Here is a 26,145-nt window from a genome sequence, read left to right on the forward strand (position 1 = left end):
AAAAAAAAAAAGAAAAACACTACGAAAAAAAAAAAAAAAAAAAAAAAAAAAAAAAAAAAAAAAAAAAAAGAAAGAAAGAAAAAAGAAAATATCACCAGGTATAGTGGCGCACGGCTTTAATCCCAGCACTCAGGAGGCAGAGGCAGGTGGATCTCTGGGAGTTTGAGGCCAGCCTGGTCTACAGAGTGAGTTCCAGAACAACCAAGGCTACACATAGAAACCCTGTCTCAAAAAACCAACCAAAGAAAAGGTACAGACGCTGGGCATGGTGACACATGTCTTTAATCCCAGTGCTCTGAAGGTAGATCTCCACATGTTCTGCATGTCATGGCCAACCTGGTCTACATAGTGAGCTCCGGGACAGCCTGGGCTATGCATAGAGACCCTGCTTTAAAAAAAAGAAAAAGAAAAAAGAATAGGAAGATGGAGATATGATGGCTCAAACCATGCACTAGGGCGGTAAAGGCAGGAGGACTAGTTCAAGGCCAACTTCCAGCAGGTAGCCAGGATTACCTCTGTCTCTACAAAAGAAGGTAAGAGGCAGGTCTCCAAATGTAACGGAAACAGGGTGCGTTCCCTTAGCATCCCTGGGAGCCACTGGCCTCTTGGCCTGCACAACTCTCCAGGCAGACCAGGGTACCCCAGTGGCCAAGGCAAAGAAGGCCCAGGGTACCTAGGCGGGAAAGCCGGGCGCGCGCCTAGAAAACCACGTGACTCCTCGGGCCCGCGCAGGCTCGCCGGGCAAGCGCGGGGGCGGGGCGCGCGGGGGCGGGGGCGGAGCCTGGCGCGCGGCCCCGCGGGTGACAAGGAGGGCGGGAGGGGCGGGGCCGCGGGAGGGGCCGCGGGGGGAGGCGGGAGGAGTGGAGATGGCGGCGGCGGCGGCTCCGGGGGGCGGGGGCGGGGAGCCCCGGGGAGCCGCTGGGGTCGGCCCGGGGGTCCCGGGGGAGGTGGAGGTGGTGAAGGGACAGCCATTCGACGTGGGCCCACGCTACACGCAGCTGCAGTACATCGGCGAGGGCGCGTACGGCATGGTCAGGTGAGGGGGCGTCCGGGGAGGGGGCTTCAGAGTGGGGGGACAGCAGGTGCGTGCCCGGGACGTGGGGGTCTGGGGAGTGCCGCAGGGAGGGATCATGCAGCGACTTCTGGGGGGTCGGGCGCTACTTTCTCCGGGGAGGGGGTTTGGAGCTTTGAAGCCACCTTGGATTGTTAAGGGAGGGGCAGCTGGGGGACCCTAGAGAAACAGGGTGGCGCTAAGAGGATGAGTGTTCTTGCTGAAGGGGGAGTGAAGGACCCTTCAGCAGGTAGTGGGAGCCTTGGTTCCCCCTGGTGAGGCGGAGTCAGAGAGTTTCAGAAAGAAGAGCAAAGCTCAGGGTGGGGCAAACCTTTGCACCCCTGCCCCTGACAAGGGCAGGCGCCCACAAAAGGATGAGGGTTCCGGAGGGGTGGGATACGGGGTTTGTGAGTTCTCACTGCCCTACTGTGTGCTCTGGGCCTTTGTTCATGTGGGAACAGCCCTGCGACCCAGGTACCACAGAGACTTACCCCTCCTTATCTCTTTTCTCCTGTCCCATTACTGAATCTTCTAGCCTATATTGGCTTCATCTACATCCTCCGCTCGGACTCCCGTCCCCTCGCCCTGTCTTGGATTGAGAGAGCCCTGTTTGGGAAAGGGGAGGAGGGTGAGGGCAGCTAGAATGGAAGAGGGTCCAGGAGAAAGGAAGTCAGTGAGTGGCCACTCTTCCTCTGTTTGTGAAGTCACTGAAAGGCTGCCTGGCTGGTCCCCAGCTTTTCCCCTGGAGATTCCAGGCCTTCACAGCAGGAAGGAGCCAGCATTGTTTACAACTTGGCCAGAGCCCTCTCCTGCTCTCTCCCCGGCCCTGCCAAGGCCTGGGTGGGGCCGCCAGGCCTGGATTCCCCCTTTGCAAGGCCACATCTCTCTGGCCCTTTCAGCTCTGCTTATGACCACGTGCGCAAGACTCGAGTGGCCATCAAGAAGATCAGCCCTTTCGAGCACCAGACCTACTGCCAGCGTACACTGAGGGAGATCCAGATCTTGCTGCGATTCCGCCATGAGAATGTCATCGGCATCCGAGACATCCTCAGAGCACCCACCCTGGAAGCTATGAGGGATGTGTATCCTCCACCTTGGTCACAGCCCCAGCCCCGAAGCTAGACCGGGGGACTTGGGTTCGCTTCTTTTGTGACACCCAGCAAAAATAACTTTAGCAGAGAGCCCACAGCACATAAGCACACACTGGCAGGCCTTCAGTGGCTCCTGGTGTGTAGCAGCCAAGTGAGGTGGCCTTGGACAAGTCGGTTTTGCTCTGTGTCCCAGTATGGTATTGTGTGGGGGAAGTGCTGGGCAAAATGATCTCTATGGGCGCTTTGTCTACTGACATCTGCAGTTCTGTGACATGACCCAGTCTCTGCCCACAGCCCATTCTTGCTTAACAGACTCATGATTCTTTCTTTGGAGATCTCAGCCTGGAAGGCAGGCGGGGAAGAACGCTGGTATTGGGCATGCCTAGGGTTTTGATGGTCCTAATTTAACCTTCTAACGTCCCTGAGAGATGACCTGTACCACTTCCATTTCAAAGATGAGGAAACTGAGGCCCCTCATGGGAAGTTTGGCAGTGCCTTCTGAGGGACATGATGTGTGGGGGAGCATGTGGAGTCTTTGAGACCACCGTGTATTGTTAAGGAGGAACATCTGGGGGGGCTCTAGAGTCACAAGTCTTTGCACCCCTGTTCCTGGCTTCGCCAAGGGCACAAGGAAGGATAAGGGGGCTAGAGGGTCTGTCTGGATTGGAAAGCCGAAAATCGGCTGTTTCTGTTTCTTGCTTCCTCTCTTCCCAGTTGGCTTTCTTGGAGCCTTCCTACTTTTCTGAGAGCCCCACCCTAATTACCTGTGGACTTGCACCTTGCCCAGGGAATGCAGTCCAGCCTTTGTTGCCTAGTTCAAATATCTAGTTCATTGTCCATATCTACTTCCTGCTTGGCTGCCATGTTAGCAGTCCGTAACACCCGTGGCCTCTTCCCTACCCACCCCTCCCAGTCCCAGGATTCATTGGACAGCATCTGTATCTCTCGTCACATGAAATCCCCATACTCCGGCTTGCAGTGTGATCTTAAGCGGGTCACTGCACCTCTAGACTCCCACACTTACGAAGCAGCAGGGATGGGCCATGTGTGTGTCTGCATGCGCTGCTTCTTTCATTGAAAAGGACCTCACTTTCTCTGGCTAGCCTGGAACTCAGAGGTACCACCAGGCCCAGCTCACATGTCCTGTGTAGGACAGTCCAGGCTTCCTTTTTGAGAGAGTATCACTATGTCTCCCTGCTTGGCCTGAGGCTAACTTATTAGACCATGCTGGCCTTAAATTTCTAGGGAATAATCCTCTTGCGCCTGCCTCTCAAGTGCTGGGATTACAAGAATGAGGTTTGGTGCTCAGCCCCCGGCTGCTCCTCCAAAGTCAGGCAAGATGACATTTACTTTGTTTATTTGTTTTGCTTTGGTTTTTTGGTTTTTTAAGACAGGGTTTCTCTGTGTTTTCCCTGGATATTCTGGAACTCACTCTGTAGTCCAGGCTGGCCTCAAACTCACAAGAGGTCCACCTACCTCTGCCTTCAGAGTGCTGGGATTAAAGGCGTGTGCACCACCACCCAGCTGTTTGTGCTGAATCTTTGTTTTATCTTCAAGTCTAAAGGGACTTTTCGTTCTCCGCCTTCTGGTGTATGGTCACTCCGTAGGAGCATGGTTGGGAGTGTCTCCTCACTTTTCTGGCACAAATCATTCCCATAAGGCAGGCATTTATTTTAAAGCAAACAGTTACTGTGTGCCAGATGGCGTTCATGCATTATCTCATTTAACCCACTCAGCCGCCACATGGCTCGGCCCATAGAGTAACAGCGTTTTTTGTTTGCTGAGCATCTCCACGGGGCATCTTTTTCCTCACAGCCGCGCTCTAAGGAACAGTTACTCTCCCTGCTTGTCAGATGAGGAAACTGAGGCATGGACAGGTAGAATAGGCACACCAGACATGAGTGGGTTAACTCAGAACTGCTGTTCCTCTGAAGTTCTCCCACTACGATTCGTCAGTGCCCTCATTTGCCCCATAGGGAAACTGAGGGCCCAGAATAGATGTGCCCTGTACACCCTCAGCTCCAGGCTTCACTTTGTAAGGCTCATGAGGTCAAGGGGCCCTCACTGAAAGGAGTATGTGACCTTCTGGTCAGAACCTGTTTTCCTTAACAAAGTCTCCTGCTGCCCCCAACCTGGGGGTCTCTGGAATCCTCCTCAGCTACATTGTTCAGGACCTCATGGAGACAGACCTGTACAAGCTGCTAAAGAGCCAGCAGCTGAGCAACGATCACATCTGCTACTTCCTCTACCAGATCCTTCGGGGCCTCAAGTATATCCACTCAGCTAACGTGCTCCACCGGGATCTGAAGCCCTCCAACCTGCTTATCAACACCACCTGCGACCTTAAGGTCAGAGGCTGCATGCCTGCTTCTTCCCTGGGTGTGGGGCACCACCAGTAGAAGCATCCTTGGTGCATGGCGAGCAAGAACAGCATAGGCAGAGCAGGGGCACTTTCTGGGCTGTGGGGGCCTTAGGCACCTTACTCAGTGGCCTGGGTTTGATTCCAGATCTGTGATTTTGGCCTGGCCCGGATCGCTGACCCTGAACATGACCACACCGGCTTCCTGACGGAGTATGTGGCCACACGCTGGTACCGAGCCCCAGAGATCATGCTTAACTCCAAGGTAGGAGAGCAGCCCACTTTTACAAGAAAGTCCTGGAGCTATCTCTGGGCCTTGGCATAAGCCCTTTGGCCCTTGGGCTCTTGCAAAATGTAGAGATTGGAGATTAGAGATTTCCTAGCCTCTGTTCTCTGCCCTTTGCTTGGTGTTGGATCTAAGTTGGTTGTAGTGCTTGGCCCAAATGCCAAGAAGGCACTGATAAGGCTGACTGAGGAGCTGAGCATATTCTCCTCCCCAGGGCTACACCAAATCCATTGACATCTGGTCTGTGGGCTGCATTCTGGCTGAGATGCTCTCCAACCGGCCCATCTTCCCTGGCAAGCACTACCTGGACCAGCTCAACCACATTCTAGGTGAGATGACCTGACTGGCTCACGGGGATGGGAGTTATCGGAGATGATGTTTCTGGAGGGTGAGAATTGGGGTACCACATGTGGAGCCTCCCCAGCATCGAACGGTATTTCTGTAAGGTGTTCTTTCCCATTTGAAAGATGGGAAAAACAAGACTAAGGCCTATACCTAAGGAAGACTGCAGTCAGGATTTGAGCCCAGCACTCCCTGGTCCTCAGCTCCTTGCTTCCGTCATTGCCCCAGTGGGTTGATGAGGAGGTGGCTGCAGGTGGCTGGGCTTGGGTTCCTGTTCTTGCTTCCTGACCTGTTCCCAGAAACAGGACTTGACATCTTAGTAAAACAACTGGTTTGTCCACAGGTATCTTGGGCTCCCCATCCCAGGAGGACCTTAATTGTATCATCAACATGAAGGCCCGAAACTATCTACAGTCTCTGCCCTCGAAAACTAAGGTGGCTTGGGCCAAGCTTTTCCCCAAATCTGACTCCAAAGGTGAGTGAGACAAAGGACTGGGGATAGGCTAGAGCCCAGCGGCAAAGCTGTATTATCCTAATGCCTGCCTCAGTAACAAAGAAAGGTGTATTATCCTAACGCCTGCCTCAGTAAATAGGCCCCTGGGCACCAGACAGGTGCTGCCTATGGGAGCTCCTTCAGCTGTTTTCATGACTGCTACTCCTGCCTTGCCTTAGCACTTGACCTGCTGGACCGGATGTTAACCTTCAACCCCAACAAGCGCATCACTGTAGAGGAAGCGCTGGCTCACCCGTACCTGGAACAGTACTATGACCCAACAGATGAGGTGGGCTGGCCACCAGGAGCTGGGAGGGGCATCAGTATCCCCAGTGCTGGCCTGTGCCTTACTGTCTTTGCCCCCTAGCCAGTGGCTGAGGAGCCCTTCACCTTTGACATGGAGCTGGATGATCTCCCCAAGGAGCGGCTGAAGGAACTGATCTTCCAAGAGACAGCCCGCTTCCAGCCAGGGGCCTCAGAGGCCCCCTAACAAGAACAGACACCCCTGTCCCCCGGGACCTGGTGAGTGGCTCACAACGCCCTTGGCTGCCTAGCCTGGGTGCCTCATCCACGTGTGTGGTAGCAACAGAAGGGCCAGGGCCTGCTAGTCATTTGCGGCCCACCTGGTCCTTTGTAAACCACTACCGAGGCCCGTCCGTCTCCTGCTGTCATCGGTATCCACTGGAGACCCACAAAGGCGAGGGAGCCTCCCACTCTGAGGAGTCACCCCAGGCCTTAGGACGGGGTGCACCACGATGGCTTTGAGAGGAGGCCGCAGTCACAGTAGCACTTGGTGGTGGCTGCTGCTGCTGCAGAGGAGGGAGCCAAGACCCACGGGCGGATCAAAGGCACTGGTCTCGGGGGCTCAGTGGGGTCTCCCCAGCTCACTTTGCTCTTCTTCCTTCAGGTCCTGCTCCTACCTGGTCCTTCTCTGCAAATCATTAGTAATGAACTTTGCTCAACCCGGACCCTGGCAGCCCAGGCTGGACCGAGGGTGGGCCTGGCCATCTTCTTCCACTCCGCTGGGATCTCCTGCTTCAGGCAGGCTCCCCTCACCCCAACCCCTGCCCCATCTCCCTGGGGCCTAAGTGGTGAGGTGGCCCCAGAGCTGATCTCCGCTGCTCTGCCTTTATCTACCCCGCTAGCCCTGGCTCTGGCAGACCATTCTGGAACGGAAGGGCCACAACTGCCCTAGGACCTGTGCTATAGAGGGGTGGAGGGCACTGAGTAGGGACCCAGGCTAAGCTCTGCCCTACTCAACTTGTTGGAACCCCACCCTGTTTTCCCCGAAGGAACATTCCTAAGTCTCAAGGGCTAGTTTCCCTGAGGAGCCAGGCCAGGCCAAACCCTCTCCCTCTCAAAGCTGCCACATGTAACGCCCTTGCTGCTTCTGTGTGTGGGTTATTGGAAGTGGAGGTGGGGCCCGTGGAGAGCCGGTGCCCCTCCCCAACTCCCCGTGCCTGTATCTAATATATAAATATAGAGATGTGTATATGGATGACCCTGCCTCCGTCTCTGTGTGCCAATGCGACCCCCAGCGTGCTGCTTTCACGACTGACCCCTGCATGCAGCTGTGGCCTCACATAGCCAGTCTTTGGCTCAGCTGGCCAGGGGTGAGGATGGGTTATAAGATGCTCCAGACTCCTGGAAAGGGGTCAGTTTTCTTTCAGTCACTGTGTTCCCTAACAGCTTCCTGTTTAACTGGCTGTCGTGACTCAGGGGCACCCTACACCCCAACATTCCTGGGAAGTGGCAAAGGTAGTTACAGATCCTGGCCACAAGCACTCATGGAAAACAGGAAGTTCTAAAAATGGTGAGGGGAGTTGCTCACATACACACACACACACCCACACACACACAGTCAAGAACAGAGGGGGTGCTGGGATCTACAGAATGTCTGTGGACATGAAGCCCAGGGCTGCCTGGGTTCCTGTGCCTGCCCCAGCTCTGGGGCATACTGCAGTCTGGCCAAGTGCCAGCGGCATAGCAGCAGGCTCAGCAGGTCCTGGGGCGTGGTGCTGCCCAATAGTAGAGCCAGCCTACACCGGCTCAGCGGGGCAGACTCAGCAGCAGGCAGCAGCAGACAACAGAGCCTTCTGGGACTGAGGAGGCTGCACTGTGGCAGGCACCTGCGGTGGGAGTGAGGCTATGATCCCTATCCTGTACTTGGCGCTGCCCACCCTGGGCAGCTACATCATGCTCTCCTTCTTCTTCTTGCGCCGACCTCATCTGCTGCACACAACCCGGGCTCCCACCTTCCCTATCCGCCTGGCTGCCCACCGTGGAGGTGAGCTGAGTCAGGGAGGCGGGAGGCGCTGGCAGCCACTTGGGGCGGTGTGAGCCCAAGAAAAGACAGGTGCCACAGTGGGCTGCACATAGCGGAGGTGCAAGGTGGGAGTGAATGAAATAAAGACAGAGGTGAGGAGAGCCACGGAGGCCTGGGAGGCACGGAGCAGGGAGGGAGAGCCAGTTCAGCGTGGCTGATGGGAAGAGAGGTAGCAAGTAGGAAACCATCAGGAAGAAAGGAAGGCAGGAAGGAAGGTCAGGCCAGGCCCTAGAGACCCACCCAAACTGCCTCACACAGGGTCTGGAGAGCGGCTAGAGAACACCATGGAGGCTATAGAGAAGTAAGTCCGACATGTAAGGTTGTGGGGTTGGAGCTCTGCAAGGCAACCAAGGGTGCTATTTATCCACTTCCTAATTTGGGTGTCTTGAAGCCCCTGGAATTGTACAGGTGGGGTCATATGTCCCACCATAAATTCTGTCCCAGTATCTCCCCTCCACTACATGCCCTGGTCCTTCCCTTGTCCTCTTCCCCCACCAACCTTTGCTCTCATAGTTCCATGGCCCAGCGAGCAGATATCTTGGAGCTTGACTGCCAGCTCACACGGGATGGCGTGGTGGTAGTATCACACGACAAGAACCTGTCCCGCCAGTCGGGCCTAAATAAGGATGTGGACAGCCTGGACTTCCAGGTGAGCTCTGCAGCCCCTCACACTGAGAGCTGACACTCGTGCACATGCTTCCTAATGTCAATCTCCGCCCTCCACAGGAACTGCCCCTCTACAAGACAGAACTGGAGATTTATTTCTCACCAGGTAGGGTGTGGACAGCCAGCCTCGCACTGCTTAGCCACCTCTCATATACTCTCCCTACTCCCCCCCCCCCAGCTCATCTATCTTACTCTGACCCCAGTTTTTGTGACCCAACTCCCAGGCCATTTTGCCCATGGGTCGGATCGGCACATGATACGGTTGGAGGATATATTCCAGAAATTTCCAAGGATTCCCGCGATTGTGGAGATCAAAGAAAAAAATGAAGAGCTAATCCACAAGGTGGTACTGAAGCCAGGCAGGTGAGGGCAGGTCCAAGAGAGGCCTGGCTTCCCTTACTCCCTGTGTTCCCATCCTAGGTAGCCAACCTGGCTAGGAGCTTTGACCGCAGTGAGATTACTATTTGGGCTTCAGAGAAGAACTCAATCATGAGGAAGTGCAAGGCTGCCGTGAGTCCCTCTTTCTCTGCTATGGGGCTAGAAGCCACCCAGTCCAAGGAGCCTACGCTAGAAGGGCCCAGCATGGCCCCTGGAACTAGGTTTGAGCACAGTCCCCAAGAGTAGGATTTGGAGAAGTAGGAGAGCGTGACTGTGTGCACTGGTGCCAAGTGGCCAGTTCTAGGGAACCCCCAGTACTGGCTGTGCTGGTCGGCAGTTACTGTAACACAACCTCAGGAAGCACTGGCTGTGTTGGTCAGTGTTACTGTAACAGAACCTCAGGAAACACTGGCTGGTCTGGTCGGTTGTTACTGTAACAGAACCTCAGGAAACATCTCATGGCTCACAGTTTCGAAGACTTTAACCCATAGTCACTTTGGCCCAATTGCTAGAGGTAGAGAGGGCATGAGAAACAGCCACTTGCTAATGGTGGCTGAGGAGTGAAGACAGTGCCTGGTCTGGCTTCTTCCTTTTTCTCCTTTTGTTTCATCCAGACTCCTAGCCTACAGAGATGGCGCTGCCCACATTCAGGGTAGGGTTCCTCCCTCCCCTAGCTAATTCTGTGGAAACATCCTCACACACCTCACAGGTGTGTTTCACCAAACTCCAAGGTACTACTTCTTAATCAAGTTAACAGAATTAACCATTACATTGTTCAAGGTGTGACTTTGATGTCCTGCCCTGGTCCCCTTGGCCCATGCCAACTCTGCTGGTCCCCACTTCTCACTTCTCTCCTTGCCACCCAGAACCCCGACATGCCAATGGCCTTTACCATATTGCGATCAATCTGGATACTTCTGCTCTACTACCTGGGGCTGCTGCCTTTTGTCTCCATTCCTGAGAAGTTTTTCTTGTGCTTCCTGCCCACCATCATCAACAGGTACCAGGGGTGAGAGGGGGCTTGGAAACACCCTGCTCAGGCCACACTGAGACAGAGTTTCATGTATATTAAGCTGGCCTGGAACTAAGTAGCTGAGGAAGGCACTGAATTTTTAATCCTCCTGCCTCCACATCACTAGAGCTGCAGTTATAGTCATATACCACCACAGCTGGTTCTAGTCAGGGCCAGACACTGAACCCAAGGCTTTTTGTTTTGTTTTTCGAGACAGGGTTTCTCTATAGCTTTGGAGCCTGTCCTGGAACTAGCTCTGTAGACCAGGCTGGCCTCGAAGTCACAGAGATCTGCCTGCCTCTGCCTCCCTAGTGCTGGGATTAAAGGCGTGCACCACCACCACGCGGTGAACGCAAGGCTTTGTGTGTGCTTGGGGAACAATCTACCAACTGAGTCACATCCTGGCTTGTTTGTTTATTTGTTTGAATTTGTTATGGGGTGTGTGTGTGCGTGCCATGGTGTGCATATGGAGGCTAGAGACAACCCTCTTTCTGCCTTTGTGTAGGTTCCGGGGATTGGACTCAGTCATGGCAAGGACCTTTATTCACTAAGCCAGTGTTTCTCAACCTATGGGTCGAGACCCTTTTGGGAAATGAATGACCCTTTCACAGGGGTAGCCTAAAATCATCAGAAAACACGGGTATCTACATCATGATTTATAACGGTAGCAAAACTATAGTTATGAAGTAGCAATGAAACTAACTTTATGGTGGGGGTCACCACAACATGAGGAACTGTACTAAAGGGGCACAGCACTAGGAAGCCACCACACTAAGCCCTTGAAAAGGGGTGATCTTTTTTTTTTTTTTTTTGAAACAAGGGTCTCACTATGTAGTCCAGGCTCGCCTCAAATTCTCAGTCCTCCTGCTTCAGCCTCCTTAGTGCTGGAATTATGGGCCTGTACACTGTAGTTCTTGCCTGGCATTCATGAAAACTAGGGGGTCTGTGACCCCCTGACTTGCAGGCAAGTATGTTATCAGTATGCAGCTGTAGAAGAAATTCACTCACTCAATACGTTGATGGCAAATGCCTCTGGTCAATGTAGTTGTAGTAGTACATGATAACGTGGGCAGGCCAGTCTAGGAAATAAAACTGCTGTGCCTGGGTCAGGCCCTCTGGGCTCACAGCCTGGCTTTCTCCTTCTCTAAAGGTGAGTCAGTCCGCTGTGCAGCAAGCAGCACTGTTAACAAAGTAATGTAAGAGGAAGTATTAGGAACTAGATAGTTCCTTAGCGGGGTGGGAGGGGACCTGCCTCGTCCTTGGCCTTTCTGACAACTTCTCCAGGATTGTCCCCAAAGCTCTGGTTCCGCTATGTGGTTCTCAAGAAAGCTAGCTAGCCACACAGCCCTTCCAAAGCATTGCACTGGCAGTGTTTACACAGGGTTAAAGGTTTTCACAGACTGGGGGAGTATTTGACCTTTATCTTATAGTACCCCATCCTGGGAGGGAAGAGGCACGACAGCCCTGTTAGCTGTCAGCTATGCTGAGAGTTTCTGTGACTTGCCCAGGGTCACACAGCTTGAAATATTCCAGAGCCTGACCTAGGACATGGTTCTAAAATCACCCAGGGAGGAAAATAAGCCGTGACAAGAAGCAGTGTCTCATCTGAAACAGCTGTCCACGTTTGGGCACTGTGTCAAACACCTGTAATCCCAGCACTCATGAGGCCAAGGCCAGAGGGTTGCAAGTTCTAGGCCAGCCTCAGCTATCTTAAAACCCCACACAGACTCAACCAGGAGGACCCCCGTGATGTCCTGGAATCAAGTTGGTTCCATGCCCATCACTGATGCACTTCTGACCCCCAGCGTGTCCCACTGTCTAAACTCAGTTCCCTGTGCTGAAGACAGGAAGAGGGACAAGCTCATAAACCAACGACTCCAGGACACAGTAGGCTCTCACTGAGGGATGAATTATTCCTCCAGACAGCTTCATAGTTTCTTCAGGCTAGGCCAGGGGTGCACAGGTCAAGGAGTCATTCCCACCACCCTCCTGTGACGGGGGTGGGGGGGCACGGACAACACCGAGGAGCTGACCTCACCAGTTCTCTCCACAGGACTTACTTCCCATTTTCCTGTGGATGGATGAACCAGCTGTCAGCTGCAGTTACAAAATGGTGAGGCGGGCAGGGCTGCCGGGTGGAGGTGTCACACAGGGACCTGCTACTGTCCTTTGTCCCCTCTCATCATTGCCTTTGCTATCCCCATCCTTCCCCAAGGGTCATCATGAGGAAGAGTCTGATTCAGTACTTGCAGGACCGAGGGGTGCAGGTGAGGACTCTGACACTACCCCAGCAAGGAGCTGGTTCCCGGTATATACCTGGTAGCACAATCTCCATCACACTGCAATCGGAGGTGGATCGTTTGGGCAGGATCCCACCCCTGAGTCTCAGTTTCTTTGCCTATAAAATGCAGAGAATGAGCCAGGCAGTGGTGGTACAGCCTTTAAATCTAGCACTTGGGAGGCAGAGGCAGGTAGAGCTCTGAGTTCAAGGCCAGCCTAGTCTACAGAGCAAGTTCCAGAACAGCGAGGAAAGAAACTTGAGAAACAGAGAGAAACCCTGTCTTGAGCCCGTTTGAATGCAGAGAATGGTACCTGTAGCTCTTTTGAATGTGTACCTGGGATTAATCAGGAATTGATAACTTTGGGTCTGCTGGAAAGGCGCTGGGAAACCAGGCCCAGCCCACCCTGTTGCTCTGCCTTCATCAGTGGTCTACGGGAATAGTGAAGGCATTTTGGTTTGGGTTTCGGTGGGTTTTTTTGTTTTATTTTTTATGTGTAATAAGTATTTTGCATATATATGTATGTATATGTATATATATATATGTATATATATATATATATATCTGGCCTGGCGTTGAGGCCAGAAGATGGTGTCAACTCCCTTGAAGTCGTGGTTACAGATAGTTTTGAGCTGCCATGCAGATACTGGGATCAAATCTATCCCCTCTGGAAGGGCAGAGTGCTTTTAACTGCTCAACTATATCACTGGCCCCTTTTTCTTGTTGTTGTTTTGAGGCAGGGCGTCACCATATAACTCCTGCTCTGTAGACCAACCTGTCCTCTGACTCACAGAGATCTACCTGTCTCTGTCTTTTGAGTGCTGGGATTAAAGGCATGTGTCACTATGCCTGGTCATGGTTTTGTTTTCATTTTTTTATTGTCTTATTTTATGTGTATGAGTGTTTTGCATGTATGTATACCTGTGTACCACATGTGTGCCTGGTACCCAAAGAAGTTAGAAGAGGACATCAGATACCCTAGAAGTGTAGTTACAAATGGCTGTGAGCCACCATGTGGGTGCTGGGAATCCAAGCAAGGTCCTCTGGAAGAGCAGCCAGTGCTCTTAATCACTGAGCTGTCTCTTCAGCCCCTGGTTTTTTTTTTTTTTAATGTAGACCAGGCTGGCCTCAAACTCATGGCAATCGTCCTGTCCCTGCCTCCATAATGGTGGAGTTACAGGCATAAACAACTGTGCCTGACCTTGGACATTAAATCAGCAAGCCTCGTTGAGATGGTTCCAGGCATCTACCAAATGTGGGGAAAAGAAATGAAGACCGACAACCCCATGCGGGATGTGATATCACAGCTAAGGACAGGAGTCAGTACTATGGGTCATGAGCAGACGGAGGTGGGATCAGTCAGAAGAAGGACAGGGGAAGACAGCTCTTGAGGAGAAGGACATCACAGGTAGGCATATCCGAACTAAAGCTTGGAGGAGCAAAAGTCTGGACTCAGAGGAACTGGGTGGGTTCCCTAGGCTAAGGGCAGCAGAGGTCAGTTAGGCCCATGGCCTCACATCCAGTAGGACTGTGATCCTCAGCACCCAGGAAGGGAAGCTTTTGAAGGCTGGTGCAGGAAACCCAATCTAGATAATTCAGAGTGAGACTCACTTGTTCACAACATGGCGACTGACCGCGTGATGGTGGGGGAGAGTGTCATTCATAGCCTGAGGCCATCATGGGCAGGAGTCAACCTTGGGTGACGAGAGCAGGGAGAGCCCAGGCTTGGCTCCTGCCTGTCCTGGTGTCAGTGAGGCTCTAGAGAACAGCTCTTCCTTACCAGCCCTCGCTCACCGCTGACCTCCACGGGTTTAAAGATGGGACCCTCATCTGTGAAGCCCAGACAGCAGAGATCCGGTGAGCTCCTGGAATCAAAATCCCATGTCATCCAGGTGCCCTGGCTCACACACCTAATCCATGGGAAACTGAGGCAGGAGAATGGTGAGTTGTAGATCAGCTTGGGCTAAATAACACTCCCTGCCTCAAAAGAACAAGACACCTGACTGGAGAGATAGAAGAAAGAAAAAAAAAAAAAAAGCAATCAGGAAAAAACCCAAAAGACAAAACAAAGACAAACAAGGAGGGCAGTGCAATGGCTCAAGGGCTAAAGGCTTCTGCTATCAAACCTGATGACCTGGGTTTGACCCATAACTCCTACGAGCTATCCTCTGACCCACACACCTGGGGTGCTGTGCACCCGCCCCCACATAAACAAACATAATTAGATGTTTAAAAATTAAAACCCAGTGGCTGGGGGTGTGGCTCAGCGGGCAGGGCGCTTGCCTAGCAGCCGCAACGCCTGGGTTCAGTTGCCAGCACCAGGTAACACAGGTAGTGGCTCTCGGTTGAGTGCGCTGGCTGCTCTAAGGCGCACCCAAGTTTGGCTCCCAGCACCCGTAATCAGTGGTTCACAATCACTGTAACTCCAGCTCCCAGGGATCAGATGCCCTCTTCTGGCCTCTGTTGGTAACAGACATAACACCATACCTATAAAATAAATAAGTAAACCTTTTTAACACTTTAAATACAAATAAATCATAAAAAACAACAACAAAAAGCAAAACAGAAACAAAACAACAGGTATAACCTGAGCACCTGGGACACGGAAGAAGAATGACAGAAGTTTGAGGTCACCACCAGCTGCGTAGAGAGTTTGAGGCCAGCTTGGTTACAAGAGACCCTAACAGAGAGACGAGACCTAGGAAACTGTAAAATAATTAGTGATAGGCTGTTGAGTATTCAACTTAAAAAATATATTACATTTGTATGTGTGTGTTGTGTGTACATGGGGTGGGGGGGTCACATCCCACAGCGTACACACAGAGGTCAGAGTAAGTTATAGGACTTTCCTTCCACCAGGTGGATGCTGGAGATAAATCTCAGGTCCTTGGGTGCCTTTACCTGCTGAGTCACTTCACTGGCCCTGGGTTGTGTTTTTGTTTGTTTTGTTTTCCAGGGCTTTGGAAACAGTGTTACACCATCGAGCAACATCCCCAGCAATTGGGTTGTTTGTTTGTGACAGGTCTCATGTAGCCCAGGCTGGCCCTTGAACTCCCTATAGAGCAGAGGGTGTCCTTGAATTTCTTTTCCTCCTGTCTCTTGCTTCTTAGTGCCATAAAAAGAAACATGCACCCACCACTGCACCTGGATTTCACCTTTTGTTTTGTTTTTCAAGACAGGATTTCTCTGTTTAACAGTCCTGGCTGTCCTTGAACTCACAGAGATCGGCCTCTTCTGCCTCCCAAGTGTTGGGATTAAAGTCGTCCACCTAGCTTTTACCTTTGTTTGTAATAGAATTTCTTACTTGTTTTGAGACAAAGTCATTCTATAACCCTGGCTGGCCTAAAATTTACTGTATAAACCAGGCTGCCCTGGAACTCACAGAGATTCACCTGCCTCTGCCCTCCTGAGTGTTGAGACCCCTTAATTTTAAGTTCATACACTTATTTATGTATTTATTTTTGAGGCAGGTCTTGCTATATAACTCTGGCTGACCAGCTACTCACTGTAGCCCAGATGGCTTCAGAATCTTCCACCTTCTTGCCTCAGCTTCCTGAGTGCAGGGCTTATAGGCACACACTGCAACACTTGACTCTAAGATCATACAATTTAAGTTTTGATAACAGTTGTGGAGTTTTTGTCTTGGTTTGATTTTTTTTTTTTTTTTTTTTTTTTGAGACAAGGTTTCTCTGTGTAGCCCTAGCTGCCCTGGAACTCACTCTGTAGACCAGGCTGGTCTCAAACTCAAGAGATCCGCCTGCTTCTGTGTCCCCAGTGCTGGAATTAAAGGTGTGCGCCACCACTGTCCATCAATAATAGCTATGTTTAATAACCAGTCTGAAAATTCCTAAAAAGGTTACCATCAGCTCCAGCTCACCATTGCTGAGAAGTCTGTGCAGAAGAGGGGGTGCCACCTCCTGGAAGTTAAAGGAAGCGTTGGGTAGATTTGGAAACTAAGCTGGTCCTTCTTTCCCGCTCAGGTGCTATTTTGGTGCCTTAATGAAGAATCGGATTTTGAAGTGGCCTTCAATCTGGGGGCCAATGGTGTCATGACTGATTTCCCCACAGCCCTGAGACACTACCTAGACAAGAAGGAAGAACCAAAGCCTCCTGCCTCCTCAGTCTGAGGCCCTGTTCTCTCTTTAAGAAAAATAAATATTTTCCTGTCACGGATCGAAGGGCTGGAGGGTCAGTCTTGAAGACTAAAAAGATGGGACTGTCACCCAGCATGTAATGCTTACACACCATGAACACAGCTCTGGGTTAGATGCATATTGCGTGGGAGGGCACACAACATCAAGAAAACCTGGGATTAGCTGGGCCTGGTAATGAACATCTTTACCTCAGTACTTGAGAGGCAGAAGCACGTGGATCTGTGAATTAGATGCCAGGGCTACAAAGTGAGACCTCCTGCCCCCCAAAAAAGTCTGGGAGGCCTAATTAGGCTGGCCCACTTGTTCTGCTACATTCTACACCCTGTGCCAGCTTGGCCTTCACTCTGAAGCATGTTAATCCAGGTGTCCTGAGCCCAGACTCTAGAGATCACAGATTCAGTGGTTTTCCTGAGGCCATTAAGAGACCCAGGCATACAAGGGACCTGATTTCCCTCACGTTGCTGATGTCGGTCTCCTTTAACACATGGAGCTGCAGCAGGCAGGCATGGGGGACCTCACAGGCTCCCCACTGAACCAACTGTCCACTTTCTGATCTCCAACACTGGGACTTAACTCTAATGGGTATTCCTGATGCAGTACTTTTCAGGCCTGCAGGGTACTGGGATTCTGCAATGAACACAAGTCTATGTAAGCCAGACACATGTTGAAACAGACATTTCCACTGGGGTCAGACCTACAATAGCCTGGGGGCCAAGCATCCCAGAGGATGTCGGGAATAGATGATGCCCAGCAGTAGAGACTGGCTCCTAAAGCTTTGGTTCTGGGAGTCTACTAGCAAAAGGACACCTTTAGGCCTTTCCTTCTAAGAGTCTGCTCCACGTGCTTGGGGAAAGTGAGACTTCCAACTTTGACTCTTACCATCTGGATAATCTCTGGAGAGGATCTCTTCTTCAAACCTCAGAACCTGGTCAAATAGAGAAACTACAGGATTGTGGGAGGGATTACCAGACTGGCCGGCAGATTAACGAAAACAATTACGACTATTTCTCGGGGGGTGGGAGGGGCGGGTACAGACACCACCTCCTACTAACCCCACGTCGGGTTAGAATCCTTGTCTGTTCGAGCACCAGGGATAGCTATAGGTGAAATCAGGCCCGGGCACCGACTGGCTTCCGAGCTTAGGCTGCGACTCGCAACCGCATTTCCGGGCGAGCAGGCAAACTGAAGCCGGGAGCAGGGGGAAGGGCAGCCCTGCCTGAGCTGGCCGCCGTATGACGCGCCCCCTCATTTGCATGCGGCCCTCCGATTGGCCACGGCGGCCGCCGGGACAGGAGGCCGGCCCCCTCCCCCTCCCGCCGCAGCCGCGGCAGCAGCTGGTCTCGGTGTAAACAAGTCGAGGCGGCTGCGATCTGGGCCGGGGGGGACGGCGCCCATTAGGAGCGCCCCCCACTCCCAGGCCAGGCTACCCCGCGGACCGGGTCCTCCACGCGCCCAGGCGAGGTGAGGCCTGCGCCGACGTCGCTGCGCGTCGCCCCCGCCCCGCAAGCGAGGACTGCCCCTTCCCCCGCGCGCGCCCCCCCATCCCCTCGCCCCAGGTGAGTCCCGGGGTCTCAGGTAAGGCTTGGCGATGCAGGTAAGATGCCCTCGGCGCAGATGAGGCTCGGCGCCTCCAGGTAAAAACCCCTCCTCTCCCCAGGGGACCCTCCTCCTTTGATGAGGCCTCCTGCCTCCTCCAGGTGAGAGACCCTTTCCCCAAGCGAACTCCACGTACCCCACATTTGCCCTGCCCCTCGTCCAGATAGGGTCCCAAGGACTAGTCAAGCCCCGTACTCCCTCGAAACTGAAAACTGGCAGCCCATCCACTCTGAAGCCCCTTCTTCCCGTTTCAGATGCCAGCTCAGCAGGGGTGAGGCCAGAAGCAGGTGGGTGACTCACCTGGAACTCCTCCTAGCCTCAGTTTACCCGCTGATGCAACCTGAGGCCTCCTCAGTGAGTCAAAACTGAAATGACTCTGGTCCCTGGTGAGACTGCTGGCTCTAGGGAAAGGAGAGAGCAGCCAAGTGTGACAGAGTCCCCATAGTTCTGGGCTTGCCTACAGATGTGTGGCCTTGGTCCTGACAGCCCACCTCTCTTCCCTGGCAGGCACTGGGCTCCCTCTGCTCCCCGTGGGCCGCTCCCCGCGTGGGGCCACTGCCCTTGGCCCCCGCCATGGTGCGGATTTCGAAGCCCAAGACGTTTCAGGCCTACTTGGATGATTGTCACCGGAGGTATAGCTGTGCCCACTGCCGAGCTCACCTGGCCAACCACGACGACCTCATCTCCAAGGTGAGCAGGCCACATTTGAGTCTAGAATGGCAGTGGGCTGCCTGGCAACTCCCCATCGACAGCCCTAACCCCTTCCTCTCGTCTTCCCACTACCCTCCAGTCCTTCCAGGGCAGTCAGGGGCGTGCCTACCTCTTCAATTCTGTGTGAGTATTCACCTCCTCCCTTTCTTTTCCTGACCTCTGTTGTGACCTGTGACCCCTGGCATCATGCCCAGCCCATATTCCCAGAGTCCCTTGTTTCAGACAGGAAGCCATGATCAGGCCTGTCTTAGAGCCAAACACAGACACTCAGCATACTAGCTAGAGGGGGGCTCTGGGGTGCTGAGACCCTCCCTGGGACCACCCTTTGTCCCCACAGGGTGAATGTGGGCTGCGGGCCAGCAGAGGAGCGGGTGCTGCTGACAGGACTCCATGCTGTCGCTGACATCCACTGCGAGAACTGCAAGACCACCTTGGGCTGGAAATATGTGAGTTCCTGATCTCTGACCCCAGGCTGGCCTTTGACCTAGCCTCACATCCCTTCTTCCTCGAAAGCATTCACCTTTCAGAGTAGGACCTGGCCCAGCACAGACAAAACAGACTTTCTCCCCAGTGACTGCCGTTGGTCCTTTGCATTCTGCAGAGCTTTGAGGATGTTCCGCTTCCCTCAGAGGCACCAGTGCCCCATCCTAGAGACGAAGAGCAAGTAGCGTCAGCATTTATTGAATGCTTGTACGCCACGCGCACGAGCACACTTGGCATTTGGTCTCTCACTCAGTCATTACAACGGTTCTGATGGCAGAGTCTATTCCAGAAGACAGGGAGGCCTGAAGATGTTAGGACATTTGCCCCAGATTCCATAGCTAAGACCCTGCATGGATGTGGAAGTTAGGTGCACAGATCCCTACACAGCTCGCATTGCTTCTGATGCTGTCTAGCATCTGATTTCACAACCTCGTCTCATTTCCTTATGTGGCACTGGAGCATAAAGCCACTAGCTGGGGTGGAAGATCTTTATGAATATCAGATTGGATGTAACAAAGGGGGTGCTTTGGGGAGTGTACAAGGAATTGGGTTGGGAAAAGCATTACTTGGAGTGGTTCTTGTGAGCTGGAGGCCCCAGTCAGAGACAGACAGTCCTAACCTGACTTTACCTCTGGCCCTGCTGCGGATTTTCTGTGTGTCCCTGGACCCCCTGAAGTTCCTAAAAATGTGCCCTAGGCCAGAAGTTAAAAACTCAAATGTCAGCCAGGCAATAGTGGTGCGCACTTTTAATCCCAGCACTCTGGAGACAAAGGCTAATGAATCTCTGTAAATTCAAGGCCAGCCTAGTCTGCAGACTGAGTTCCAGGGCTGCCCTGAGAAACCCTGTCTTGAAAAACAAAAAACCAAACTCAAATGTCAGCAGGGTGTGGTGTTATATACCTTTAATCCCAGCACTCAGGAAATAGAGGCAAGTGATCTCTTGAGTTCTAAGCCAACCTAGAATAACACAGTTCCAATACAGCTCGGGATACGTAGACCCTGTCTCAAAAAACAATAAAAACCCTCAAATGTCTAGAAAGCCAAGCAGATATTGTGGCTTTGTAAATGGGCAGCATAGATTTAGGGCAGGAAAAGCAGGCTGGGGCAAAATGGAGTGAGCATGTATATTTAGTTTAGTATGTAAGTTATATTGTGTTTTTTTATATGTGGTGCTTGTAACAAATCCAAGCCCTCCCACATGCTAACCATCTCCAACCCCTAAAATTATTTATATTAGGCGATCTGCTATCTAAACAAAACTATCTATAGGCTGAAGTGGCCCTCGGGCCACCAGTTTGCAATCCCTGGACTGTGAAACGAAGTCTTCTAGGGACTTCCATGTCCCCCCTGTTGGAGCTGTCATTAATGTTCTAAAGTACCCACGACTCCACGTTCCAGTCCCAGTGAGAAACGGCCCTGCCAGTTCTGTGTTTGTGGGCAGGTAGCTGGGCTTCTCTGGGCCAGTTTTTTCATATATAAAACAAGACCAATCATATCCCTTTCCCAGCCCCATTGCCTGGCGGTAAAAGTCTTGTCCATGGACAGCAGCCCTTTCTCTCCTTTTCAGGAGCAAGCCTTTGAGAGCAGCCAGAAATACAAAGAGGGGAAGTACATCATTGAACTCAACCACATGATCAAAGACAACGGCTGGGACTGACCTAGCTCCTGACGCATGTGGCTTCACCCTGGCCTGGCCGCCAGGGGGAGCCACTGGTTTCGCTCCTCCTCAAAGGAGCTCAGTAACCTTGGCGCCCCCACAAGGGAAGGATCCAGCTCCTGTACATATATTTTATTGCATGCACTGTGAACTTGAGGGGAGACCAGGAGGGGAATTGCACCCCCAGCACCTCCCTGCGATCTGGCTGGCTTGGATCTCATTTTTTAACCCCTTCTTGTCCTGCCTGTCCCATAGATATGGCCTGTGTGCTGCTCTCATGGCCCTGGTGCACTATCTTTCTGTGAACTTCTCCCACTGGATCCCTCTTATCCGCAGCGTGTCTGTTCTCATTCTGTAGCGTTTGTAAATAATAAAACAATGGAATGGAGACTGCCCGTGGCTCACATGGAATACAAGAAGGGGGACCTGGAATTCAAGCTCCTTTCCTATAGACAGGTTACATTTTGAGCCTCAGCAGGAGGGATGGGGTAGGAACAGTAGGCCAAGATGGTCTAACCTTTGACCTCTTGCCAGTGTATGTCTTGGCTTTAGTGCCTAGGAGGCAGCTTCAGGGAGGTCACCACTTTATATCCGTGCCTGGACTACAATTCCCAGCAATCCCAGCATAGGCTCTCTGTGGCCTTTGCGTGCGTCTGGCGCAGTGCTTACTGGGAAATGTAGTTGAAGTGTTTCTGGGCGCAAGCCCTCACGCCTAGCATGAGCTATCAGACTGTGGAGTTGTGCACTCCCCTCAACTTCTGAGACTTGGAAGTTTTTGAAACTGTAAACTAAGTAGTACTCTAGGCTTTAGCCCTCTGCTGTGGTCTCTTGTAGAAGATGCCCAGTGTCTGGCATGGCATGTCTGCTCAGGCACCAACGCTGCACTTGTCCTCCAGTTCACTTCGCAAGGCGAACCTCCAAGTGAACAAACAGAGGGGTCACCTTCCAGAAAGTCTGGGGCTTTAGGGTCTAACCAGATCCAGATCCCACCCCTGCCCCCCACCCGGGCTTCCCCCTCCGTGGGAACGGAGACCAGCTGGCCGGAAGCGCCAAACTGCGTCCCTGTCCTAGCCCTAGGGATCAATCAGGCCGAGGAGTTAATTATGTAATGAGGGGGCAGGGGGTCGGGACTAGTGAAGCCGTGAGGGAGAGGGGAGGATACCCAGGTATCCGGCCTCCTCTTGGACCCCTTCGAGGCCCCAGGGGTCTCCATTCCAGCCCACCTCCCGGGCCCCAGGGAGGGGAGGGGCTGTGATCTCTGGTTTGGAAGGGGCTGTGCTGTGAGCTATAAAGGGGGCATTTCTTAGACTCTGGACTCTAGCAACGGGACACAAGGCCAGAAGCTACAACATGTACCATCCACGAGAGTTGTACCCCTCCCTGGGGACTGGCTACCGTCTGGGACACCCCCAGCCTGGGGCAGACTCTAGCTTCCCACCTGCCCTGGCAGAGGGCTACCGCTACCCTGGTGAGCGGTTGGATCGGCTCTGGGTAGGGGGCAGGAGACTGGGAATATGTGGTCTTCCCCTGGATCCTCATTCTTCCCACATCTCCAGATTTGGATACCTCTAAACTGGATTGCTTCCTCTCTGGGATTGAGGCAGCCCCCCATACTCTGTCTGCACCCCCTCCTTTGCCCCTTCTGCCAACTTCTCTGGGCCCTGAGACAGCACCACCGCCTCCAGAGGCCCTTCACTCGCTTCCTGGGGTCAGCCTGAGCCTGGAGAACCAGGAACTGTGGAAGGAGTTCAGCGCTGTGGGGACAGAGATGATCATCACCAAGGCTGGCAGGTGAGGGATGGCCAAGTCAGTTTCTAGAAGAGATAGACTTCCTGGGGTCAGAGCTGTGCTTAGGAGTTTCTCCAGGGGTAGTAGAACTCAGCAGAATCTGACTGTGGCCTGACACTATCTGTGACCCTGGATGGACAGGAGTTACACTGTAACGAGGTTCAAGGATCAGTCCAGAGAGTCTGTAGCTGGGTTTGGGAGCCATTCTATGAAGAAGGGTCAGAGAGGTCAGTCTGGGCCTGGGGCAAGGAAGTCTGGATGGGTTATAGGTTGGCATGTGGCCTAACTCAGAAACAGCCTATGAAAAGGAGCAAAGAGCAGCCAGTGACCAGTGTCAGAAAATCTGTCCAGGATCAGGGTCAGTATGTGGCTAAGTCCCAGCTCATCCTAGAAGGTAAGTGCTCAGTGTGTGAGCTCTGGCAAGGTCTCTAAGGCCTGAGCCCTCGATAAATCCAGGACCTGGCACCTATTGTTTCTGAGGAAAGTTAGTCTTGCAGCCGCAGGGATCAGCGCTGCACCACGGTGGGAGCAAGCGAGCAACTCAGGCTTCAGGAAGAAAGCAGTCTCCCGTGTTTCCGCAGAGTTTGAGGGGGACAGCAGTCAGGAGTCTGGGCAGAAGGGGCAAGGACTCTGAGACAGGACGCTAAGGTGTTGTAACAGAATGGAGAGAGAAGGGGCAAGGGGGGAGATGAACCTGCTGGGGCCTGTCAGAGCCCCTAACCTGTTGGTCCCATCTCCCCATCTGTAAAATGGAGTAAGTCTTCCAGCTCTTAGATTCTGCACTTGAGGATCAATTACACCTCCCTTGCTCTTACTGTGCCAAAATTAAGGTACCTGTTGCTAGTTCCTTTGCTGGTGCTGGGCTCACTTGTGCTAGTGGGTAGCTCCAGCCCTCTCCCTTCCTCCCCCTCCCCTGTGCAGGCGCATGTTCCCTGCTTGCCGAGTGTCGGTCACTGGCCTGGACCCGGAGGCCCGCTACTTGTTCCTTTTGGATGTGATTCCAGTGGATGGGGCTCGATACAGGTGGCAGGGCCAGCACTGGGAGCCTAGTGGCAAGGCTGAGCCCCGCCTACCAGACCGTGTCTACATTCACCCTGACTCTCCTGCCACTGGTGCCCACTGGATGCGGCAGCCGGTATCCTTCCATCGCGTTAAGCTCACCAACAGCACGCTGGACCCCCATGGCCACGTGAGGCCCAGGCTGGGGCTCCTTGGTTGGGTTTTAGGGTGGTACTGGGTGGAAGACAGGCTGGAGCCCAGGTCAGAGAATTACCCCATGTCTTCCCTCCCAGCTGATCTTGCACTCCATGCATAAGTACCAGCCCCGAATCCACCTGGTGAGGGCCACCCAGCTTTGCAGCCAACACTGGGGGGGTGTGGCCTCCTTCAGATTTCCCGAGACCACATTCATCTCTGTGACAGCCTACCAGAACCCTAGGGTGAGTATCCTTGCTTGAGGGAGGGGCAGTGCTCTGCCCAGGCTACTGGGGCCTTGACCTGGATGTGTGTTCTCAGATCACACAGCTGAAGATTGCAGCCAACCCCTTTGCCAAAGGTTTCCGAGAGAATGGCAGAAACTCTAAGAGGTGGGCATCATTCATTCAATGGGTGTTTACTAATTGCTTACTGGGTGCCAGGCCCTGGGAACATGATAGTAAGTAGTAAAAACACTTCTCCACTCTTGATTCAAGAAATACTTGAGGTTTCTCAGCTCTCACACAATTGATATTCTAGTGGGCAGTGCAGCAGACAAAACCAAGAGAAACCTAGGATGTTCGAGTAAGCAATAAGCCATGGGGAGGATGGGAAGGACCAGAGGACGCAGCAGATAAAAGGCACACTGAGGACATTAGAGAAAGACCTGAAGTAAGGGGAAGGAGCCATGTGGGTGCCTGCCAAAGCAGTGCAAAAGCCCCGAGGCACAAGTGTATGCAGTGAGCAGGAGAAGGAAAAGCAAGTCAGGGAAGCGACTGCTTACCAATGAGAGACTTGGGTGTGGGCCCCGGGAGAGCTTCTGGTCTACCCCAAGACAAGTGACTGGCTCACTGGCTCACATGTAGACAGTGGCACGTCCTGAGGGAGGCATTCCTGCCTGCAAAGTCAGGTGCAGCAAGGCTCCAGAGAGGCTGCCATAAGGCCGACGGGCTGGCCTTTGCAGTCGGGAAGGTGCTGTCTCGGATCTTAATACCCACGGGGGAAAGCACTGACGAGCCAAGTCCAAGTCAGAGAAACCTCTGCTCTGCTGCCTTTTAGTGGCTTCTCTGGCCTTCAGTTTCTTATCTGTAAAGTGGGTATAATATAGCACCTGCCCAACAGGGTGCCTGGGAGAGTTAAGTACTATTAGTGCTATCATCATCATCATCACCATCATCATTCCCCAGGGAGCGAGATGCTCGCGTGAAGAGGAAACTTCGGGGCCCAGAGCCGGCGGCCACAGAGGCCTGTGGGAGTGGGGGTGAGTGCCGTCCTGATGGTGAGGCCAACTTGAGACACTGAGCCTTCCCTAGCCAACCTGTGCCTTCTGTCTCCTCAGATACACCAGGGGGGCCCTGTGACTCCACCCTAGGTGGGGACATTCGGGACTCAGATACAGAGCAGACTCCAGCTTCTGCTCCAGCTCCTCCATGTGGTGGTCCCAGTGCTGAGGCCTACCTCCTACACCCTGCAGCTTTCCATGGAGCCCCCAGTCACCTACCAGCCAGGTAAGGTGCTCCAGAAGGGCTGGGTGCTCCAGGAGGAGTGGCCTCTCTTCTGACACCTCTCTCCTGACTTCAGGAACCCCAGCTTCCCTGAGGCTCCAGACCCTGGGCGCCCAGCACCCTACTCAGCTGCATTCCTGGAGCTACAGCCTGGATCAGGGGGCTCTGCCTATCAGGCCGCTCCATCCTTTGCTCCACATTTCATTCAAGGGGGCACCTTCCCTCTACCATACCCAGGACCTGGAAGTTATCTGGACATGGGATCCAAGCCAATGTACTGAGCTGAGTAGCAAGCCAAGACGGGGCCTATGCCATCTTCCCTTTAAAACCTCCTGCTCCCTTCCCCCAGCCTGGTAGCACCCTCATTCAAGTGCCCCCACTACCACCAAATGGCTGCCTTGGGCCTCTCTCTCCTCTACCCCTTACTTCACACCTTGATTTCACTCCACCCCCTCTGGCTTCAAAGCTCAGGCCAGGCTGCTCAGAGACCAGCTGGGGCCAGCTTCCCCTTCTCAGCTCTCACCTCAGTGTGAATGGAGGGAGACTTTGCCTGGCCAAATGGGGCCCAGCCCAACACCCCCACCTCCTGGGGGCCTCATCACTGGTGTAAGTCACACCAGTTTGTTCTCAGGATCAGAGTATTTTTTGTTAATAAAACTCCAAAGACTCAGAAACTAATGGTGTTGGCCCTGGGGGAGCCTGGGGGAGCCACAGCTTTAAGGGGAGACCTAAGCAGTTTCCAGATGCTTGCCCTTGTGGATGTGAAGTAGCCTG

At 53.1% G+C, this 26,145-nt stretch overlaps 4 protein-coding genes across 15 annotated transcripts; all 4 read left to right on the forward strand.

The window, feature by feature from the left end:
- Window positions 1-843: 843 nt before the first annotated feature.
- Mapk3 (mitogen-activated protein kinase 3) lies at window positions 844-7,120 on the forward strand. The gene is made up of 9 exons (XM_050166025.1): window positions 844-1,036; window positions 1,951-2,133; window positions 4,301-4,490; window positions 4,650-4,766; window positions 5,002-5,116; window positions 5,473-5,604; window positions 5,802-5,911; window positions 5,990-6,144; window positions 6,530-7,120. The coding sequence occupies exons 1-8, from the start codon at window positions 867-869 to the stop codon at window positions 6,110-6,112; spliced, it is 1,140 nt and encodes a 379-aa protein (XP_050021982.1). The 5' UTR covers window positions 844-866; the 3' UTR covers window positions 6,113-6,144; window positions 6,530-7,120.
- A 137-nt stretch (window positions 7,121-7,257) lies between these two features.
- Window positions 7,258-16,446, forward strand: Gdpd3 (glycerophosphodiester phosphodiesterase domain containing 3). 3 transcript variants are annotated; one of them, XM_050166027.1, is made up of 10 exons: window positions 7,258-7,909; window positions 8,207-8,249; window positions 8,462-8,597; window positions 8,675-8,720; window positions 8,839-8,957; window positions 9,035-9,124; window positions 9,859-9,992; window positions 12,058-12,117; window positions 12,220-12,271; window positions 16,264-16,446. In XM_050166027.1, the coding sequence occupies exons 1-10, from the start codon at window positions 7,771-7,773 to the stop codon at window positions 16,408-16,410; spliced, it is 966 nt and encodes a 321-aa protein (XP_050021984.1). In that variant the 5' UTR covers window positions 7,258-7,770; the 3' UTR covers window positions 16,411-16,446. The 3 variants fall into 3 exon arrangements, with proteins under 3 accessions (XP_050021984.1, XP_050021985.1, XP_050021983.1); XM_050166028.1 differs by lacking the exon at window positions 16,264-16,446 and adding an exon at window positions 13,400-14,231; XM_050166026.1 differs by lacking the exon at window positions 16,264-16,446 and having other exon boundaries at window positions 12,220-13,131.
- Window positions 16,447-17,743: 1,297 nt separating this feature from the next.
- On the forward strand, window positions 17,744-21,272 carry Ypel3 (yippee like 3). Of its 10 annotated transcripts, none has more exons than XM_050166059.1 (6): window positions 17,747-17,898; window positions 18,288-18,387; window positions 18,541-18,723; window positions 18,824-18,867; window positions 19,082-19,190; window positions 20,795-21,272. In XM_050166059.1, the coding sequence occupies exons 2-6, from the start codon at window positions 18,367-18,369 to the stop codon at window positions 20,882-20,884; spliced, it is 447 nt and encodes a 148-aa protein (XP_050022016.1). In that variant the 5' UTR covers window positions 17,747-17,898; window positions 18,288-18,366; the 3' UTR covers window positions 20,885-21,272. The 10 variants fall into 10 exon arrangements, with proteins under 10 accessions (XP_050022018.1, XP_050022016.1, XP_050022017.1 ...); XM_050166060.1 differs by lacking the exon at window positions 18,288-18,387 and adding an exon at window positions 18,095-18,134 and having other exon boundaries at window positions 17,750-17,898; XM_050166054.1 differs by having other exon boundaries at window positions 17,785-17,898; window positions 18,288-18,320.
- A 139-nt stretch (window positions 21,273-21,411) lies between these two features.
- On the forward strand, window positions 21,412-26,035 carry Tbx6 (T-box transcription factor 6). Its single transcript, XM_050166051.1, has 8 exons — window positions 21,412-22,352; window positions 22,441-22,675; window positions 23,594-23,861; window positions 23,965-24,111; window positions 24,188-24,258; window positions 25,054-25,127; window positions 25,206-25,374; window positions 25,448-26,035. Exons 1-8 carry the CDS (start codon window positions 22,235-22,237, stop codon window positions 25,650-25,652), a joined length of 1,287 nt encoding a protein of 428 aa, XP_050022008.1. The 5' UTR covers window positions 21,412-22,234; the 3' UTR covers window positions 25,653-26,035.
- The last annotated feature ends 110 nt before the right edge of the window (window positions 26,036-26,145 follow it).

This window comes from Alexandromys fortis, unplaced genomic scaffold, assembly GCF_014885135.2.
Source record: "Alexandromys fortis isolate MF-2015 unplaced genomic scaffold, M_Fortis_MF-2015_v1.1 scaffold_146, whole genome shotgun sequence".
Classification (NCBI taxonomy): Eukaryota; Metazoa; Chordata; class Mammalia; order Rodentia; family Cricetidae; genus Alexandromys; species Alexandromys fortis.